Below are 20,779 nucleotides of genomic sequence, written 5' to 3'. Positions count from 1 at the left end.
TTAATATGGAAAATGTTTTGTACCAATAAAAGTCTTCCAAGCACGAGCATCTTCACTTTGCCGCCAACCATTGGGCCAGCCCATCACCACTGTGTTGTGCTTCATGCCCCCAAGGCCACATGACTGGATGAGGTGGGAAATGCCTTCTCTCAGCTTGGCAGCCACCACCAGCTGGCAGAATCCTTTTACCTTCTCTGCCTCCATTAGGTGCTTAATGGTCTGAAAGAAACACAAAACCTCAATAATGAATTGCTTTTCCCTAGACCATTAAAATCATTATTCCTTCTCCATATGATACTCCCCATCTCTTTTTAAACGTTTAAAGTCCAAAAAATTAAAATTATTCCACTGAAATATCATCCTTTGTCCTTTTCACCTTTCAGTGCTGGTAGTCTACTGGGAGTTTCACCACTTTTTTCTCTATTCTGCTTTTCTTCCTTTATAACATATCAAAAACTTGAGAATAGGGAGCCCCACAAAGCAAATATTCAACAAAGCAAATACTCAAACTACTTTCTTAATGACCAAGAGAGTTCACAAGTGTGAACATGATCTCTTTCCTTCTTCAGTTATAGTAATGCACTGACTTCACTTTCAGAAATTCAATCTGATGATTCAGTATCTCTTCAGGATTTTCCTAGGTAAGTTTTCCTTGTTGCTTCTCCCATTCTGTATCCTTTTTGACATTTCAATGGTGATTATTACTGATATTTTTATTTCATTTAACCCTCTTTATGGAAAAGGGAAAGGAATAATGGTGTAGAAGATGGATCTAATTTTTCAAAGCAAAGATTAAGTCAGTGGTATAGGAGGATAAGAACTGTGACTTGCAATCTTGTGCTCTTTTTATGAATTTTGATCATCATTTTAATGTTTCTTAGTATTTCTGGTTTTTAGGGTTTCAAAGCATTCTGAAATGAAATCCAGAAAAAATTGTGAAATACAGTTGAAAATTTTCCAACAACAGGATTAGTTCTGTCATTTACAATAAATATTAGAGCTGGGGATGTAGCTCAAGTGGTAAAGTGCTTGCCTAGCATGTGTGAAGCCTTGGGTTCAATCCCCAGGACTGGAAGGGGAAAAAAAAAAAAAAAAAAGGAAAAGGCTGGAAAATATAAATATTAGAAAACTACTTCCTTCTTCAGGTAGAACTCAGATATTCAGTAAACAGAAATGATAAAGGAATCTTGCTTATGATATCACATAAGTTGGTAAAGTGGAAGAAGAGTTGTTCCTTTCTCCTCGTCATAAGATTTAGGAACTGTTCCTACAGTTCAAATGATAGATTTAATTATTTAATTTCTCTCAGTGATCAGATCAATGTTTGGAATCTATTTGGGAATAATTTTCAGGGTTAATAATCTACAGCTTACTCATGATTTAAATGGGAAGGAAGAATAGACAGTTGTCTTCTGGTTAAACTTATTATCTGGAAGAATATAACTGTTATGGTTTCGATATCAGGTGTTCCCTGAAAGCTCATGTTTGAGACAATACAAGAAAGGTTAGAGGGGCTGGGGCTGTGGCTCAGTGGTAGAGCACTCACCTAGCATGTGTGAGGCACTGGGTTCGATCCTCAGCACCACATAAAAAATAAAAACAATAATAAAATAAAGATACTGTGCCCACCTATAACTAAAAAATAAATATTAAAAAAAGAAAGGTTAAAAATGAAATTATTGGATTATAAGAGGTTTAACCTAATCATTACCTATGATGGGGATTATCTTGGTAATAACTGTAGGCAGGGTGTAGCTGCAGAAGGTGGGTACCTGGGGGTGTACCTTTGGGGTTTATATTTTGTCCTTGCTGAGCAGATTTCTCCCCTACTTCCTGATGCCATGTCCTGAGCTGCTTTCCTCCACCACACTCTTCTGTCATGGTGTTCTGCCTCACCTCAGGCCCTAAGAAATGAAGTCTGCTGTCTGTAGACCTCTGAAACTGTGAACCCCCCAAAAAACTTTTTTTCATTAAAATTGTTCTTGTCATGTCTTTTGGCACAGCAGCAAAAAAGCTGACTAAAACGATGACTGTTCAAAAGTCAGCACTGGTAGGGCATGGTGATACATGCTTGTAATCCAGTTTGGGATTATGTGGGAGGTTGAGGCAAGGGGATTGCAAACTCTGAGGCCAACCCCGGAAATTTAGTGAAATCCTGTATAAATAAATAAATGAATAAGAAGGGCTGTGGAGTGCCTGCCTAACTTGCAAGACTCTGAGTTCAATCTCTAGTACCACAAAGAAAAAACAAAAAAAGAATTAGCCCTAACTGGGAAACCTAGATCACACAGGAAATGAATTGACTTATAAGTCTGAACTTTTAGTACCAAACATCACAATGCTTACACTAAGTTCTACCAAGTCAATAAATCTTGACTCTTACCTGCTCAGCAGCTAAAGCTTCACCATAGTTCTCCAGGAAGTTCCCCACAATGACAGAACCCACAATAGTGAGACCCTTTCCTGCTTTGAGCTGTGAGGCAAAGGTGAGGAGGCGAGGATGCTTGACATGTAAGTCTTCATCTAGTTTCAGTAATACAAGCAACTGAGGCCTGTGAAGAGGTTAGATGAGGGGTGGAGGGAGAAAACATTTTGGATTTGGGAAAAAGAATGTCAATTCCCACTTTAATTCAGGAGATCTGTATAAAACATGTAATTTGATAATAGGAAGAAGTCAGAGGAATAAGATGAGGGTACTGAGTTATTTTGAATGCTCTCAGTATTATCTCAAATTTATCAGTCTTCAAGAGAAAACAACAAATGATAGAAATCTAGATAACAAATCACATGATGAAAAGGCAATAAAGATTTGAGATAGTTAAAAAAAAAAAAGGTCCATTATTCCAATTCCTTGAGCAGTATGATTATTTTATCCTGTAATCAACAAAGTACATAATTTTTTGTGCATTAACTATGTGCCAAACACCACTAGGCCTTGTTGATTTCTTTACCTCCAGTTTTTAGTGTGTGGAGGTCCTTCCTCCAGCCGAAGCAAAGCAAACCGGGCTGCACTGAGGGACAGCCCACGGATACCATCGCCCCATTCCTTCTCAGCTCTGGAAGAAAAAGGAGAAAAGAGCAGAGACAGACTTAAACCAAGTAAGTATAATTTCAAAAAATAAAGTTCATTTTTTTAAAAATCTAAAAGTATAAATGCACAAAGTAGAAGATAAAACATATTAATGATTTATATAATGTTCTTCACTAACATAATGAATCCACTAACAGCAAATGAACACCAGCCAGCACCACAGATTGCATTGCACAGATGATTCAGAATAAAGACTGGAAGGCCACTTGCTTGGTCCCTGTGTATATTTAAAAGCAGTAATATAAAATAGTCGTTTGGATTAGGAAAGTGTCACAGACCAAGAACTTAAATTATTCTGAAAATACGTGGGAAAGTAAAATTCAATGTAATCTTCTGAATCAAAATGTTATGAAGTCTCTCTTTTAACAAAATTATTTAGGACTAATTTAATTTTTTATTTCACAGACAATTCCTTGACTTCAATGTTATATTGTGCTTAGTACCTCTCATTATTATTTGGCTATGTTCTTTTAGTTATTTTTCATTGAGCTATTCACACTTTCTTGTAATTAAAAGTTTATTATCTGTAAGATGATAAAAGAATCAGGGATGCAAAATTTAGTTAGGGATGCAAAATTTAGTTAGGGACGCAAAATTTAGTTAGGGACAAATGAAGTTATCTGGATCCTAAATTAATTTTCATTGCCAGTCTTAATACTTTTAGCAGTGATCAAGGTGAAATCCACACTCACCCTTGATACTCAATGTACTTGTAGATCATACCAGCTATTACCATAGCTACGATGGCATAATACCAGGAAGAAATGAACATCAGAGCTAGACAGATACTCATTCCGATGAAAGAGAGGGCCCTAGAAAGTTGAAAACAAAACATAAATAAGGATCTTTTAAGCAACAAAAAAAGAAGACTGTGCTAAAGGTACTTCTCAAATTATTTGTGGTATGGGTTTATTATTTTTTAATCCATTACAGATGGAACTTTTATAGAATGCAATAAAAATGCACTGTTAGAAAATTTATCTCAAGCAGGGAATGTTATGGCAATGTGTTTTTATTTTCTTGTGGTGCGGGGGATTGAACCCAAGTCCTTGAGCATACTGGGCAAGTACTCTACTACTAAGCCACACCCCCAGTCCATGTGGCAAGCTTGAGTTGCTATAAAATTTCTAAATACTTATTCCCAATTTCTATAGTTGTCTTATCATAAACTGACCACAAACAGCTGGTAGATCTGTACTGAGCCCCCAAAGCATCCTTTGTAATAGAGGATTTCTCCCCATGGCTATAAAAACATGAGAGAACAGCAACTCTACAAACATCATCTGTAATGAGGAAGACAATTAATACTAATTTGGCAAAGCAGATATTGAACATGCAGTCAGAAATGTTAATAACTCTATAATCTTTAAGATTTTTTCATATAAATATTTCTGAAAATTTTATGAACATTTCATTAGCATAACTCAGAACCCACTGAGGAAAATTTGCTATTAGTTTCCTTACAGTACATAAGAGAAACTTGGTAGGGAGTAATGAAATACTTTTTTTTAAAATATGCCTCTTTAACATAAAGATCAGTCAGTCAGTCTGTCTGTCTTGTCTGTCTGTCTATAACGTATGTAGTACTGGGTGGGCTTTAAACTTAAGGAGTCAAGCATGCTAGACAAGTGCTCTACCACAGAACCACAGGCCCTACCTGAAATATGTGCTTTGATCAAATAAAATTAGATAACTACATTTCCTGAAGCTCTTCTGTGTGCAGAATGAACATCCTAGCTCTGTGACTAGGAAATTTTAAAGTGTGACTAGGAAATTTTAAAGTGTGACTAGGAAAGTTATTAACTTAGAGAAGATCTCATGAAAATAAAAAAAAAATAGAAGCAAGCTAGCAAAACAAAAATGTTCATAATGAATTTTAAACTAAATTTAAGACTAGAAAGAAGATCAGAAGTGTTAAAATCCGTTGAAAAGTCTAAAAAATTTTTATCCACCATATCACTTCCCACCATTGGTAAGTGAAGCCAGGAAAGGAAAGCTAGCAAAGAGGAATGAAGTAACAGGTACATATAAAATATAACTTAAAAACTCTTAGGTTATGAAAAAGAAGATGGGATGGCAGCCAGAAAACTTGGATGGCTCCTTCAGGACTGGGGAGGCTTAACCACAATAGTAGCAACACCATTTCATTAAGAGCTTTACTATGTACCAGACACTGTACTAAGCACTCCAGACTTATTAGTCCCTTTTATAACAAGTAAAATGAGATTTTACAAGGTTATGTGCTTTGCTGAAGGTTACAATGTGAGGAAGTAGTTTTAAGCTATGAACTTGGATCACCTGAATCCACAGTCAACATTCTTAACTACTAAATGAAATTCTCCTAAGGAAGAAAGTGAGTGAATGAAAACTAATGAGAATATGAGAGCAAAATAAAAAGGGATGAAGTTAAGTGCTTAGCTAAGAGGGAAATGGGAAAATAGAATTGTAATGGAAAGGCTGTTTTAACCTAAAGAATGAAAATGCCTGGAAATAATGTATATTATAGTTATCTTTATTCTTAGTGTGATATTATAAAGTGATCAAGTTATTACAATGTGACTTAGAAAAAAAATTGAATACAAAAGTGAGGATCCACATGAGAACTAAATGTTAAAATAGACTTATAGAATGGCTGGCCAAGAAAAACAAATGTATCAAGAACCCAGAATCTCCTAGTTTTCTAGCTTAGAAATATTTCCTCTCCAAAAGAAGAAAACAAGCAGACCTACCAGTGGTAGTAGCGGAATCGGGGCCTCCAGTTGGGTGTTCGAAGTAATGTTTGCAAGGCACATGCCAAGTTCACAAAGAGGTAACACATGAGAAAAAACCTGGAAGAACAATAAGGACTAGGGTTATAGCTTAGTGGTAGAGTGTTTGCCTAACATTCCCTGGGTTCAACCCCTAGTACCATTAAAAAAAAGAGGGGATAGGAAAAATTCAAGTTGTGTAAGTAGAGAAAAACCCATGGTAATTTATAAGCTAGTCTTACATGAAAGTTCTCAGGAATATTATTTAAGTGAAGTAAAACCTGTATGTAGCCCACTATGTCACTATAATTACTGTTAAATGATTTGTGGAAATCATGTGTTATATGTCATTTAAGCAAGAATAATTGAAGAGAACACCTGGCTCTTACATGGAAAGAATTGGGGCCACAAGATCCAGGGAGGCAATAAGGATTCCCAGCTCTGCAATAGCAGCAGTTAGAAGTAAAGCCCAGGTAGGTTCCCCATTGGCTTTGCTGTGACCAAAAACCTACGTATAGAAGGGAAAATATCAGTCATAGTTATAGTTAGTCAATGTGCCCTCATTCTTGTAACCTACAATTTGACATCTGAAAAATAACAGTGTTACAAAAATGTTGTCTTTTAAACACCCTACAGCAAACATATATAAACTCATACTAGAATTTAGAGGGTCTTGTACTAAAACCGCACATTTCCATATTTATGAGCTAGTAATACCTAAGCCCACAAAGACCACACTGTTTCTCATAAAATGTGGAAAAAAGAAGAGGACATAGGAAAAAGTCACTCACCCTCAGAAATGGTATGATGTTATCCTTGGCAATAGCCTGAAGCAGCCTTGGGGCACCTGTGAGGCTCTGAAGTCCTGCCCCACATGTTGAAAAGAAGGAGCCAATAACAATCACCCACGGGGATGGCCAAGATAATGTGCCCACCACCAAATTACCTTTCACAGCATCCCCAAACCTAGATAAAGAAATAAACAGTAGGGAAATTTAGTTTGAAAATAACTTTAGACTTTAGAAAGAGATAGTTGCCCAATTTTTTTAATTTATAATTTTTGGAAAATAAAATTTGAGGCAGATATGAATACCAAGAAATACAAAGACAGAAAGCTTTGATTGAAAGGCACTGATGGGGAAGAGGGGAATGTAGCTCAGGGGTAGAGTGTTAGCTTACCATGCTGGAGGCCCTGGGTTCAATCCCTGGTTAACCCGACAACCCCTGCCCCCCACTCAGAAAACAACAACAACAACAACAAAGACACTTATAGGGGAAGCTCAGTAGTAGAGCACTTATCTAGCATGCACAAGGCCCTGGGTTTATCCAACTACCCACCTACACTACAAAGGCACTGCTGAACTGTATTAAAACATACACACACACACACACACACACACACACACACACATATACAAACAACAACAAAAAACTAGTAGGGCCAGAAAATAAGATAAGCTTTGTTTGTAGCTTTCCCCTTTGGATTATCAAAATATTTGCTTTTGAGGGGAAATTGTTAAAGGGCAAAAAAAAAAAAGGGGGGGGGGTGGGAAATCCATAATCTTAACTGCATACTCTGCGTATTTTAGAAAATACTCTTGCACAGTTTAAACATTTTTTAAACACTGATGAACCTTTAAACACTTAATGAACCTATAATTCTGTATTTTTTTTTATACTGGAGACTAAATCCAGGGGCTTTTTACCACTGAGCTACATTCCCTGTCCTTTTTATTTTTTATGTTGAGATGGGGTCTCACTAAGTTGCTGAAGACCTCACTAAGCTGCTGAGCTGGCCTCAAACTTGTAATTTTCCTGTCTCAACTTCCCAAATCCCTGGATTATAGGCATGAGCCACCATGCCCAGCTAATTCTGTATTCTTTTGAAGCATATTCATTTTACTGTGTTATGAAAAAACATGAATAAAAATTCAGTGGTTTGAATAATATAATATATATTAATAATATATATTATCGATTCTTCTAATCATATAAAATACATGTTAATTAACATCTTTAATGCACATACTACATAGATGTACCAAATTTTTTCTCTTATAGCAGATTCTTGAGGGAAAAACCATGGATGGGTGGGGGGAGGGACCAATATATTTAATCATTTCAAAATCACAAACTCCTTTCCAGAAAGGTTATACTTATTAGATGCAGTGAGGTTTCAAGTCTTATACACATAACATATTCCACACAAGATGTATTAAAATTTGCAAATTTAATGGGTGAGATATGATAATCTCTAATTATTTTCATTTTAAAATTAAGTACCACACACAAAAAATAATGTACAAAACCCAAATGTATATCTCAATAAACTTCCACAAAGCAAATACCCATGAACTACCTTATAGGTAAAATAAAAGAACACTTCCAGCATCCAAGTCTTTCTATTCCCAATCACAAGCCCTTCCTTCTTCTCCACTTTCCATTACTCTGTTTTTTAATGCTATGTAGTTCTATATGTTTTTAAATTTTATACAAATGAAATACAGTATATACATTTTGCATTTTTTTTAACTCAGCATTGTGGAAATTCTTTTTTTCCCCCCTATTATCTTTGTGGTTATTTTACCTTTTACAAATATTTTTAGTTGTAGATGGATACATACTTTTTGAATTTTCATGCAGTGCTGAGGATCAAATGAACCCAGAGCCTCACACATGCTAGGCAAGGGCTCTCCCATTGAGCTACAACCCCAGTTATTTTACTTTTATTTTCCATTGCATGAATACATAATTTATTCATTATAGATACCTGGATTATTTTGATTTTGGTATTTAAAAATACTATTACTGTAACTCCATCCATTTACCTGCAAATGCCATGATTTTATTCTCTTTTATTGCTCAGTAATATTCCACTGTGTATATTTAATATATTTTTTTATCCATTCATCAACTGAAGGACATCTAGGTTGGTTCCACAGTTTAGCTATTGTGAATTGTGCTGCTATAAACATTGATGTGGCTGTGTCCCTGTAGTATGCTGTTTTTAAGTCTTTTGGGTATAGACCAAGGAGAGGGATAGCTGGGTCAAATGGTGGTTCCATTCCCAATTTTTCAAGAAATCTCCATACTGCTTTCCATATTGACTGCACCAATTTGCAGTCTTACCAGCAGTTATGAGTGTACCTTTTTCCCCACATCCTTGCCAACACTTATTGTTGTTTGTCTTCATAATAGCTGCCATTCTGACTGGAGTGAGATGAAATCTTAGAGTGGTTTTGATTTGCATTTCTCTAACTGCTAGCGATGATGAACACTTTTTCATGTATTTGTTGACTGATTGTATATCTTCTGAGAAGTGTCTGTTCATACTAAGTGAAGTTAGCCAATCCCAAAATGCTGAATGTTTTCTCTGATATAAGGAGGCTAACTTATAGAGGGGTAGGGAGGGGGAGCATGGGAGGAATAGACGAACTCTAGATAAGGCGGAGGGGTTGGAAGAGAAGGGAGAGGGGGCATGGGGTTAGAAATGATGGTGGAATGTGATGGTCATTATTATCCAAAGTACATGTATGAAAACATGAATTGATGTGAATATATTTTGTATACAACCAGAGATAGGAAAAATTATGCTCTATATGGGTAATAAGAATTGTAATGCCTTCTGCTGTCATATATAAATAATAAAAAAATACTATTACTGGGCTGGGATTGTGGCTTCGTGGCAGAGCGCCTGCCTTGCACACGTGAGGCACTGGGTTTGATCCTCAGCACCACATAAAAATAATAAATAAATATAATAAAGGTACTGTGTCCATCTACAACTAAAAAAATTTTTTTAAAAGAATAAAAATAGGTCTGGGGTTGTGGCTCAGTGGTAGAGTCCTTGCCTAGCATGCTTGAGGCACTGGGTTTGATCCTCAGTACCACAATCTAAAATAAAGATATTGTGTCCACATAAACCTAAAAAAAAAGAATAAAAATAAGTAAAATACTATTACTGTGAGAAATTTTGTGTATGATTTTTATAACTTTATTATTTTTTTTATTCTTTTATGTGGTGCTGAGGATTGAACCCAATGCCTCACACATGTAAGACAACCCAGCCCTGCATTTTTTTTTCCTTTTTTGTTTTATACTAGGGAATTGAACTCAGGGGCACTTCACCACTTAGATCCCTTCTCAAATTTGGTCAGATTCATCCCACTGTTTTCCCCTATCCTATCCCTTATCCTTTCCCTTCATTACTCTTTGCCTACTTGATAATTGCCATTCTGACTGGAGTGAGATGAAATCTCAGGGTAGTGTTAATTTGCATTGCTCTAATTTCTAGAGATGTTGAATATTTTTTCATATATTTGTTGACCATCTGTATTTCTTCTTTTGAGAAATGTCTGTTTAGTTCCTTTGCCCATTTATTAAGTGGGTTATCTGGGGAATTTTTGGTGTTCTTTTGAGTTCTTTGTATATATCCTGGATCTTAGTGCCCTACTTGGGGAGCAGGTGGCAAAGATTTTCTCCCATTCTGTTGGCTTTCTCTTTGCACTGTTTCCTTTGCTTTGAAGCTTTTTAATGCTCTGAAGCTTTTTTAATTTGATTGACTTTTGATTTTATTTCTTGGGCTCTAGGAGTCTTGTCAAGGAAGTCAGTTCCCGAGCCAACATGTTGAAGTACTGGGCCCACATATTTTCCTAGCAGGTGTAGGGTTTCTATCTAATTCCTAGATCTTTGATCCACTTTGAGTTCCATTTTGTGCAGGGTGAAAAGGGTTAAATTTCATTCTTCTACTTATGGATTTCCAGTTTTCCCAGCATCAATTGTTCTTTTTTTTTAAAGGCTATCTTTTCTCCAATGTATGTTTTTAGCACCTTTATCTAGTATCAGATAACTGTACTGAAGTGGGTTTGTTTTCTATTTCATTGGTGTTCTTCCTGTTTTGGTGCCAGTATCATGCTGTTTTTTTTTTTTTTAAGGGATTTAAAATTTTTCTTTTTATTTATTTTATTTATTTTTTTATATAAAGGTATGACCTGCTTGGTTTTATTTATTTATTAATTAATTTTTTTTAGATTTGATGGACCTTTATTTTATTCATTTATTTATATGTGGTGCTGAGAATCAAACGCAGAGCCTCACACATGCTAGGCAAGTGCTCTACCACTGAGTTACAACTCCAGCCCTTCTGTTTAGATATACATGAGAGTAGAGTATATTTAGATATATTATACCCACATGGAGTACAACTTCCCATTCTTGTGGTTGTACATGATGTGGAGTTACACTGGTTGTGTATTTACATATGAACATAGGAAGGTTATGTCCAATTTATTCTACTGTCTTTCCTAGTCCCATATTCTCCCTTCCCTTCATTCCTCTTAGTCTAATCCAATGAAATTCTGCCCCCACACTTGTGTGTTAGCATCTGCATATCAGAGAGAACACTCGGCCTTTGTTTTTTTTTGGATTGGCTTATTTTACTTAGTATCATAGTCTCTGGTTCCATCCATTTACCAGCAAATGCCATAATCTCATTCTTCTTTATGACTTGGTAATATTCCATTGTGTATATATACCACATTTTCTTACCCATTCATCTCTTAAAGGGCATCTAGGTTGTTTCCGTAGCTTAGCTATTGTGAATTGGGGTGCTATAAACATTGATTTGGCTGTGTCACTATAGTATGCTGCTTTTTTTTTTTTTTTTTTGAGAGAGAGAGAGAGAGAGAGAGAATTTTTTAATAATTATTTTTTAGTTATCGGCAGACACAAACATCTTTGTTTGTATGTGGTGCTGAGGATCGAACCCGGGCCACACGCATGCCAGGCGAGCGCGCTACCACTTGAGCCACATCCCCAGCCCAAGTATGCTGCTTTTAAGTCCTTTTGGTATATATCCAGGAATGGGATAACTGGGTCAAATGGTGATTCCATTCCAAGTCTTGCTGAAGAATTCAGTTCCTAAACTGACATGATGGAGACTTGGATCTACGTTTTCTTCTAGTAGGCACAGGGTTTCTAGTCTAATTCCTAGGTCTTTGATCCACTTTGAGCTGAGTTTTGTGCAGGGTGTCAGAGATAAGGATTCAATTTCATTCTAGTACATACTATGGGTTTCCAGTTTTTCCAGCACTATTTGTTGAAGAGGCTATCTTTTTCTCCAATGTATGTTTATGGCACATTTGTGTAGTATGATAACTGTATTTATGTGGGTTTATCTCTGCTTCTAATCTGTACCACTGGTCTTCATGTATGTTTTGGTGCCAAAACTATGCTGTTTATAGCTTTGTAATATAATTTAAGGTCTAGTATTGTGATGCTTTCTACTTCACTTTTCTTGCTAAGGATTGCTTTGGCTATTCTGGGCCTCTTGTTTTGCTCAACAAATTTTATGACTGCTTTTTCTATTAAGAATGTCATTGGAATTTTAATAGGAATTGCATTAAATCTGTATAGTGCTTTTGGTAGTATGGCCATTTTGACAATATTAATTCTGCCTATCCAAGAACATGGGAGATCTTTCTATCTTCTAAGGTCTTCTTCAGTTTTTCTTTAGTATTCTGTAATTTTCATTGCAGAGGTCTTTCATCTCTTTTGTTAGATTGATTCCCAAGCATTTTTTTTTTTTTTGAGGCTATTGTGAATGGGATAGTTTTCTTAATTTCTCTTTCAGGAGATTCATCGTTAGAGTCTAAGAATGTGATTGATTTATTGGTGTTGCTCTTGTATCCTGCTACTTTGCTGAATTCATTTGTGAATTCTAGAAGTATTCTGGTGGAAGTTTTTGGGTCTTCTAAATATAAAACAAAGATAATTTGAACTCTTCTATGTGTATCACTTTAATTTCCTTGTTTAGCTTAATTGCTCTGGCTAGAGTTTCAAGGACTATGTTGAATAACAGTGATGAAATTGGGCACGGGATACTTGATTCTAAGCAAAGGAAACAGATTAGACAAAGGTGTATATATACAGAGATCTGAAACAATAAAGCACATTTAACTCTAAATTACAACTAGAGCATAAGGAGCTTATGAAGGAATGGTGAGAGGTAAGAGCAGAAAGAGGTGCAGAGGTACAGATCAAAGTGGTGTTTGTCTTTTAAAATTATTTTTTGCAATATTAGGGACTGAACCCAGGACCTCACATTTACCAGGCAAACACTCTACCCCTCAGCTACACCTCTAATCCAGTAAGATTTTTTGAGACAGGGTTTCTCTAAATTGCCAGGCTGGCCTAGAACTTTTGATCCCCTGCCTTAGCCTACTGAGCAGCTAGGACTACAGAAGTGAGTCCAGTTCATCAAAGTGATAGATTTTAAAGGGACTTGGCAAGCTCTAAGCAAGGAGATTTACGTGAACAAATTTTGTGTTTTAGAAAAATTGTCCTACTAGCAGTGTGAAAGACTGATTAGAAGGCAGTAAAACTGAAAGGGAGATTATTAAAATAACACAGGCCAAAAATCCTGAAGGCCAGTACAAAGTGATGGGAATACAGAATAGGGGAAATAATGAGACCAGTTAAAGTGGAAGGGTGGAATTTACAGGACTTAGAAACCACCTGAATGAGGGAATTAATGGCAAAAGCCTAGGATGACACCTAGATTTCTGTCTTGAGAGAGGGGTGAAAGGGGAGGCTATTAATCAAGATGGGAAACATGAGAAGCAGCAGGTTTCAAGGAAATATTTGCTTAGAATTATCTGGCAAAAACACTGTTTTAGAGAAGAGAAAAAGATGGCAACAACAAAACAGCAGCATTCACAGAGGAAAGAAAAAATTAACAGCTTTTATTTAAAATGACAAACAATTATCTCACAAAGGAAATGCTAGACACTTCAAAGTTGTTTTGTTTTATTTGCTCTTCCATACTTTTCTGGACTAGTTTCCCAACAGTTTTTAAACTGTATAAGGAAATACTTATTCAGGCAAATTCACTGCTTTTTTTGAAGAGTGATATTCATTGCATCACACATATTTATAACACACTGGACCTTATTATTCACTAATAGTTTGGGAAACTATATGCATATATTTTCTTTTAAGTGCTGGGGATTAGAACCCAGGGTTCTTGCACACGTTAGGCAAGTGTGCTATTAGTGGTCTTAACTTACAATTCAATACATACATTTTCTTATTGTTAGTCATGATTTATACCTTTGGTTGGATTTTTGAGATTACAGCTGTCTTGGAGCTCTGTTGGATGATCAGATGTCATAGAAGAGACATATGATTATTACAAAGAAATTAACTACTCACTTGTCTCTGAGAACAGCACCTTCAATACACGCACCAAAAAGGATAACGTTGCTTAAATCTACCACACTTAGTCAAGGAAACTGCTGCTTATCTTCTAACATCAGATAAGAAGTAGACACTCAGCATTATTTTTCCTATCAATAAAATGAGTGGCTAAATATACTAACCCTATAAAATTCTTCTTGAATTTTTCACATAAGGTAGGTAGATCATCTAGTAATTAGTGAGGTCATAGAAGGAGATAATTTTATTCACTGTAAAAGCACTGATTGTCCTACTTCTACTGGATGTTCCTCTAAGACTCATGAAAAGGATACAGACAAAGGACGTGGTCAGGATGGCAAGGATAGTTCCAATGGGAATAGACTTCTGAGCATCTTTCAAATCTCCAGATCTATTAGAACCAGCCATGATACCTTTTAGAGTGGGGGGAAAGCCCAAGTTAATTTCTTCTGCTCCTGGAAACCTTGATATTCATATTAATACCCAAGCCAAAAGCAAATTGAGGAACCTTGAAAATATAATTCTGTCTCCTTAGGAAAAAAAAATCACTCTGTAGGTCTGACAGCTTTTAAAATATAAAACAGTGTATCTGCTTACCTGTGACAGAGGGAAAGAAGATCCCCACTAGGAGTGTGAAGGAGGTGGTAATATCAACAAGAACATACTCATGATTTAAACTTCCCAAGACATCAAATGATTTGGCTGAGGGTTTTTCAATGATCTCTCCCTTGGGTAGATAATTACTCCAAAGATTCTCTGCAGTGGGAAAAAAAGAGAATATAGGTAACAGCAGTATGATAAGAATATAATTAGGTAATTTCCTACCCAAACAATATTAAAAATCAGACTTTGCTTTCATATAGTATTTATTTATTTAGTAGTGCTACAAATTGAACCCAGAGTCTTATATGTGCTAGGCAAGTGTTCTATGACTGAGCTACATATCTAACACCTCAAAGTTTTTTTTAAATTCTTTTTTTAGTTGTTGATGGACCTTTATTTTATTTATTTATACGCAGTGCTGAGAATCAAATCCAGTGCCTCACACATGCTAGGCAAGCAATCTGCCACTGAGCCACAACCCCACCCCCTTATCAAAGTTTTAAAAGGGCTGACTGTTTCTTCAATTTCAGCATATAAATAAACACCGCGGAATAAAATACACATAAATAAAAACATAATGCCTTTTCTCACTTAATTTAAATATAACTTGACAAAATGCTTTGATACAACAAATGCAGTCAAACTGAACATCTCACAAAGTCCATTATTCTTTTTTTATTAGTTATCAATATTATTTCTAACACTTTAGTGTGAGCTTGTTTAACATGCAAAGAATTCATGAACCAAACATTTAAAGTAGATGTCACTTAACGAGAGTTTTGAGAATTTAGCTGAGTTAGGAAAACACATGTGTGGGTGTAGTGACATTAAAACAGTTCTATTTTAACTGTCACTGCAGGAGGAACACTGGCAATTTTTCAGGAATACACAAAGCTGGATGTGGTGGCATGTGCCTGTAGCCCCAGCTACAGAGAAGACCGATTCAGGAGGAACATGTGAGCCTAGAAGTTGGAGGCCAGACTGCACAACATAGCAAGACTCTGTCTCAAAGAGAGCCAGAGGCAGAGAGAGAGAGACAGAAAGACAGAGACACAGACAGCAGACAGAGAATATACACAAAATATTTTAGTCAGCTCTGTCCTCAGAGGGACATATATTTTAATAGATAACTCTCTGCAAGGGAGTCTTACACAATTTTTCTAAGAGGAAAGTAGAAATATATTGAATTAAGAGCTGTGTGCTGAGAGCTTAAGACAGGAAGTCCCATCATGGCCATATGTCTTCATGGACAATAAAAGAATATAACATGAGAAAAAGTCTATTTTCCTAAGAGAAGTCTATTTATCCATGTCTAACAACCCACTAACTTACCTGTAATTATACCACTAGCCAACCCAGGAATGCCCTGGATTGAAGTGACATTATTGTGAACAAAGTATTCATCACAGGTAGCATTGAAAAATTGACTTGAGTTACAGAAGAATCCCCACAACTTTGATGGTACCGTCATATTGTTAATTTCCTTGGTCTTAGAGCAAACATCAATGTGTCTTGATGAAAGGGTACGATTACCCAGCATGCAAACCCTAAGTGAAAACAAATGGGGAGAAGATCAACAAGAAAACACACACACACATTTTTAAAAAAGGAAACAGGTCAGTAAAGGGGAAAAAAAAATCTCAGTAGTGAGAGCTTATTCTGTCATAGGTAGGAGAGGAAATGATATTTATTGAGTAGCATTGTGAATGATGACTTATAGTTACCACCAAATAATCCTTATAGGGATCTTGCAATGTATTAATATTTCTGTTCTGTGGATGGAGGAACTGAAGTTTAAGGTAATACAATATTTTGCCCAAGGTCATACAAGTGATTGGTGGCAGCGATACAACTCAAACAAGAACAATCAGAAGAAACTATGCTGACTCATCTTCCAAAAAATGTTAGGCTACAAATCAATTGTTAAATCAGAAAGAATCCTAGAATCTTTTCATTCTTATTTTTAAAATGGTCTTTTTTTTTTTTTTTTTCATTTTTCGCTTAGTAAAGTCTTAAATTCTTGACATCCTCTTGGAAACGTTAAACCTTCTGGTTATGGTTGTGAGGAAGACAGGTTGGCTAAAATTAAAAAGCACATCCCTCTGTGGCCTAATAGAAAACTGATTTTGAACATAAGCCTAGACCCAGTGGGAGTGAGGATATTTAAAGGTAATATAAATATTTTTTCTTCCCTTCTAATTTACTTTTCTTCTATCCAGAAAAAATAATACAAATAAAGAATAAATATACCCATGGTTAAAATACCTATTAGGTAGAACTTTTAAAAACTACAAAGTGATTACACACACACACTTCCATATACCTGTTACTCAAATTCAACAACTCTCAACAGTTCCCCGTTTTGTTTTGGGTATTTCTCTAGGTTTTTCATTTTGTTTTGCTGGATTTTAAAGAAAATACCATGTATTATGACTTTCTTATTAACCAAAAAAGATGGGTTAAGAAACCCCAAAGGATAACCTGAGGCAAAATGAAATTTCCCAAGGTAAGATGCAGAATAATATTGCCTTTAGAACTTCTATGCCTCTAAAAAAGATCTTTAGCTATTTTATAGTAACTAATAAACAGAAGAAAAATTTTTGATGGAATTTGTTACTGACATCATGTAGCATGACACAGAAGGAATACTGGACCAAAGTTGGGAAATCAGGTTCGTTTTCTTGCTCTGACATTAATTATTTTGGGGGCAAAGTCATTAACTTCACTGGACCTGTTTTTATTTTTTTTTTCAACATATAAAAGCAATTTTTCGGGGCTGAGGTTGTAGCTCAGTGGTAGAGCGCTTGCCTCGCATGCGTGAGGCACTGGATTCAATCCTCAACACCATATGAAAATAAATATATTGTGTTCAGAAAAAAAAGAGTTAAAAAAACCCCCTAATTTTTCTGTAATCTTGTTAAATCAACATAGAACTAAGGAGTTTGATTTCTAGAGCATCCAGATAATTTTTCAAATTATTTTCAAAAAAATAAGATTACAAATACCCTCAAACTTGTGATCTTTCTGCCTCAGCATCTCAAGTCGCTGTGATTATAGGAGAGTGCTACTATTCCTGGCTCTGCTTATTTTATAACTATAACTTCTTAGCAGGAATTTATTCTAAGACAGGATAAAAAAATTAATTAATTAAACAATTTAGAGTTCTTTTGACTATTGATTTTTCAACAATTAAATACCTTAAAGTTTGCTGGCAATGACTACACTTTTAAAGTCCTTCATGAATAGTTCAAATATGTGCAATCACTACTATTGTGAAGAAAACCTAATATTTATTTGAATGATGACCATAGCTGCTAATTTTATGCTTAGGACATAAGGAAGAAGAGATCAACAGGACTTAATTTTCTGGGAGGCTTCCTGACAGATAACTGGGCCAACAGAGAAATCTCAGGTGACTCCATGAAATTCTGATTTAAATTATCACATCACCAGATACTGTCAATGACTCCCCAGTGATGACTAGACCAAGAGACAGACATACGGGAAGTGTGGTGGGGCAAAAGAAGACTTGATGGCTCCAGCGTAGATGGCCAAAATGGACACAATGACACAAGCCAGGAAAAGTGAGGCAAACTTGTTCACATAGCGTACGCCGATGAAAACCACCAATACCATGAGGACCAAAAAGGCTGTGCCATAGACACGCATGTTATTTAGCATGGCTGCTGATTCCTTGAGTGCATCATCACTGCGAAAGATGGCAGCCCGGGGGACGATATATACCTGGTAGGCCAAAAAAAGTAGAAAATGAGATCATTTCAAAATAATCACATAAAAGACCTGAAGGAAAAGCAAAGCTAAAACAAAAAATGACTGGAGAATTAGCTTAATTCCTATTTGGATCTAAAATGCCTACAGAAATGGGATATCATGAATTTTTTTTCCTTGAATAATTATATTTCCAAATGGAAAAAAGGAACAAGTTGATATTTTTTATTCAAAGGAATATATAAAATAATTATTATTTTGAGCCCTGCTTCTTCTGTCATTACTGTAAATAAAAAAATATGTCTCAGTGAATAGAGAAATTGAAACATTTTATTTCACTGGGAGATATATTTTTATTTATTTATATATATTTAATATATTTATTATATATATATTTAAAAAGCTGCATTTTACTATTTCCCCATTGGCACATGTTTTGCCTCCTGTTTCAATTAATTAATTAGACATTAACTCCTTGACTGAGGCAGCAGAGTGGCAGTGATCAAGTGGAGGGAAGGGATAAGCCGGCAAAGGATACCTCAACTTTTCTGCTTCCTATTCATAGTGAGAACCAAGAAATGAGCTAGTAACCACCTCACTGATTTCTATAACTGATGTCTTGAAACACTGATACTGAATAACAAAATAAGCCCAAATCTATATCTTTTCTATACTGTAGACTACAAGTTAAGACATTACTTACCAGAAAAATTTCAATGGCACCAAGGATGTACATGGCTGCTGCAAATGTGGTACCAAGATAAAAGCAGAGGCCAACAGCCCCGCCAAACTCGGGACCCAGTGCCCGGGAAATCATAAAGTATGAGCCCCCAGCTAAAAGACAAAATAGAAGATGAACAGGATAAAGAGAAAGTATTAGTAAAAGGAATATAAAAAGTTATAAATAGGAACAATAAACATACACATGATCCTTCAAATGTCTCAAGCTTTTGAAAATCCTAAATGTGAAAAAAAAAAAAAAAAGATTTGCTAGAGGGAAGTAATAGACAAAGCCTTGATTGTAGGATATATATTGACATCTAATGTCAGTATAAGGAAGAAATCAGGGATTTTACTTCAGATATGAGATTGTCTAATAAAATACATTCTAACTAGAAGAAGCTAAGAGTGTGACTGAAATTAAAGCAACTGTCTAGAAAATAAATTTTAAAGAAGGTACCCTAAGGTCAAACAGTATTAGTTTCTATGACCTGTAGACTGCTAACTCTATTGTAGTATAGGACAACAGCCTAAAGAGTATTCTGTTCCTTGGAAGTTTGCACCTCTGGCTTTATGCATACAGTAATCACCAAGAATCACTGAAATCCAAGCTTGGCCTACTGACCTGGCACTACTCCATTAGTGGCAATGGCACTCATGGAGATAGCAGTCAACATTGTCTGTAGAGAAAGAGAAGGAGAATATTGTTATGGGGTAAGACTGAAATTTCTATAATACTTTCCTATCTATAGCCCTCAGGGTATGTATTAAACATTTAACTATTTTTACTTTTATGGGAGAAGTTGCTGTATACCTAATGGTTTGGAAATGTGACAATATGGTTCAACTCATTCAACTCATTACACTAATCACACTACTGTTATTTGGCATGTACAGTTAATATGTCCTTAACATTGTACTCAGTAGATAAGATGCTATTAAGAACAAATGATCCCACCCTGGATCTCCTAATTAAACAGAAAACAAAGCCTACATAGCAAATTCAAAAGAGTAAATTAAAAAGAATTTACTATGGAAAAAATTTTGGAAAATAGCTTAGAACCTGACTACAGCTATGATACCAAGCTATTTTGTAGCTATGATAAAAGAACAACAGTCAATAAAAAAGAACTGATGAAAACTTTTTGAGCATCTAAGAACTGATTAAAAACATTACCTAGTAGCAGAATGTAGAATGGCCTGCAGATAGGGAGTACCTGGAGGCAGAGGGACTGGTTAGTAGGCTACTGCAGAAGTTAAGTGAGGGATAAAACTGCAATGGTGGTAGTGTAAATGAAAAGGAAGGGTTGCACCTAAGAAATTTAAGAGAGAGTGATTGCTCTTTGTAGCTGATTAGATATAAAAGGCAACCAAGGAGTCAAAAATATGGTATTGACATTTCAAGTCTGTGAAACTGAAAAGAAAAAAAAGGTAGTACCATTAAGTTATTAATGATATGGGCTATATCCACTTAACCTGCTTTGTATAATACTCAACTACTCAGCTAAGCATGATGCTCTGGGAGGGCATAATGGTGACAGGAATAAAAGACGACAGTAGAAACCTATAATAAAATTGATAAGTATGGCTGGGATACATAAAAATAGGAGTTTAAGTTAGTGGAAGATCAGGATGTTCTCAATATAGAAGGAAAGAAGACCTGGAAAGAACAACT

General features: G+C 35.6%; 1 protein-coding gene across 3 annotated transcripts in view; it reads right to left on the bottom strand.

The window, feature by feature from the left end:
• Positions 1–20,779, bottom strand: part of Slc12a6 (solute carrier family 12 member 6) — a 94,175-nt gene that overhangs the window by 8,356 nt on the left and 65,040 nt on the right. For all 3 annotated transcript variants that reach the window (XM_027925750.2, XM_071608061.1, XM_027925752.2), the window contains 14 exons: positions 19,730–19,784; positions 19,088–19,218; positions 18,158–18,399; positions 15,988–16,202; positions 14,650–14,808; positions 14,367–14,465; positions 14,050–14,107; positions 6,630–6,804; positions 6,228–6,346; positions 5,821–5,919; positions 3,784–3,903; positions 2,952–3,056; positions 2,384–2,552; positions 24–219 (listed from right to left, as the gene is read on the bottom strand). In XM_027925750.2, coding sequence (XP_027781551.1) covers positions 24–219; positions 2,384–2,552; positions 2,952–3,056; positions 3,784–3,903; positions 5,821–5,919; positions 6,228–6,346; positions 6,630–6,804; positions 14,050–14,107; positions 14,367–14,465; positions 14,650–14,808; positions 15,988–16,202; positions 18,158–18,399; positions 19,088–19,218; positions 19,730–19,784 — 1,942 coding nt within the window. The remainder of the gene's footprint in view (positions 1–23; positions 220–2,383; positions 2,553–2,951; positions 3,057–3,783; positions 3,904–5,820; positions 5,920–6,227; positions 6,347–6,629; positions 6,805–14,049; positions 14,108–14,366; positions 14,466–14,649; positions 14,809–15,987; positions 16,203–18,157; positions 18,400–19,087; positions 19,219–19,729; positions 19,785–20,779) is intronic.

Source organism: Marmota flaviventris, chromosome 2 (genome assembly GCF_047511675.1).
Source record: "Marmota flaviventris isolate mMarFla1 chromosome 2, mMarFla1.hap1, whole genome shotgun sequence".
Classification (NCBI taxonomy): Eukaryota; Metazoa; Chordata; class Mammalia; order Rodentia; family Sciuridae; genus Marmota; species Marmota flaviventris.
Note: the sequence above shows the minus strand (reverse complement) of the source record. Positions and strands in the feature narration are given on the sequence as shown.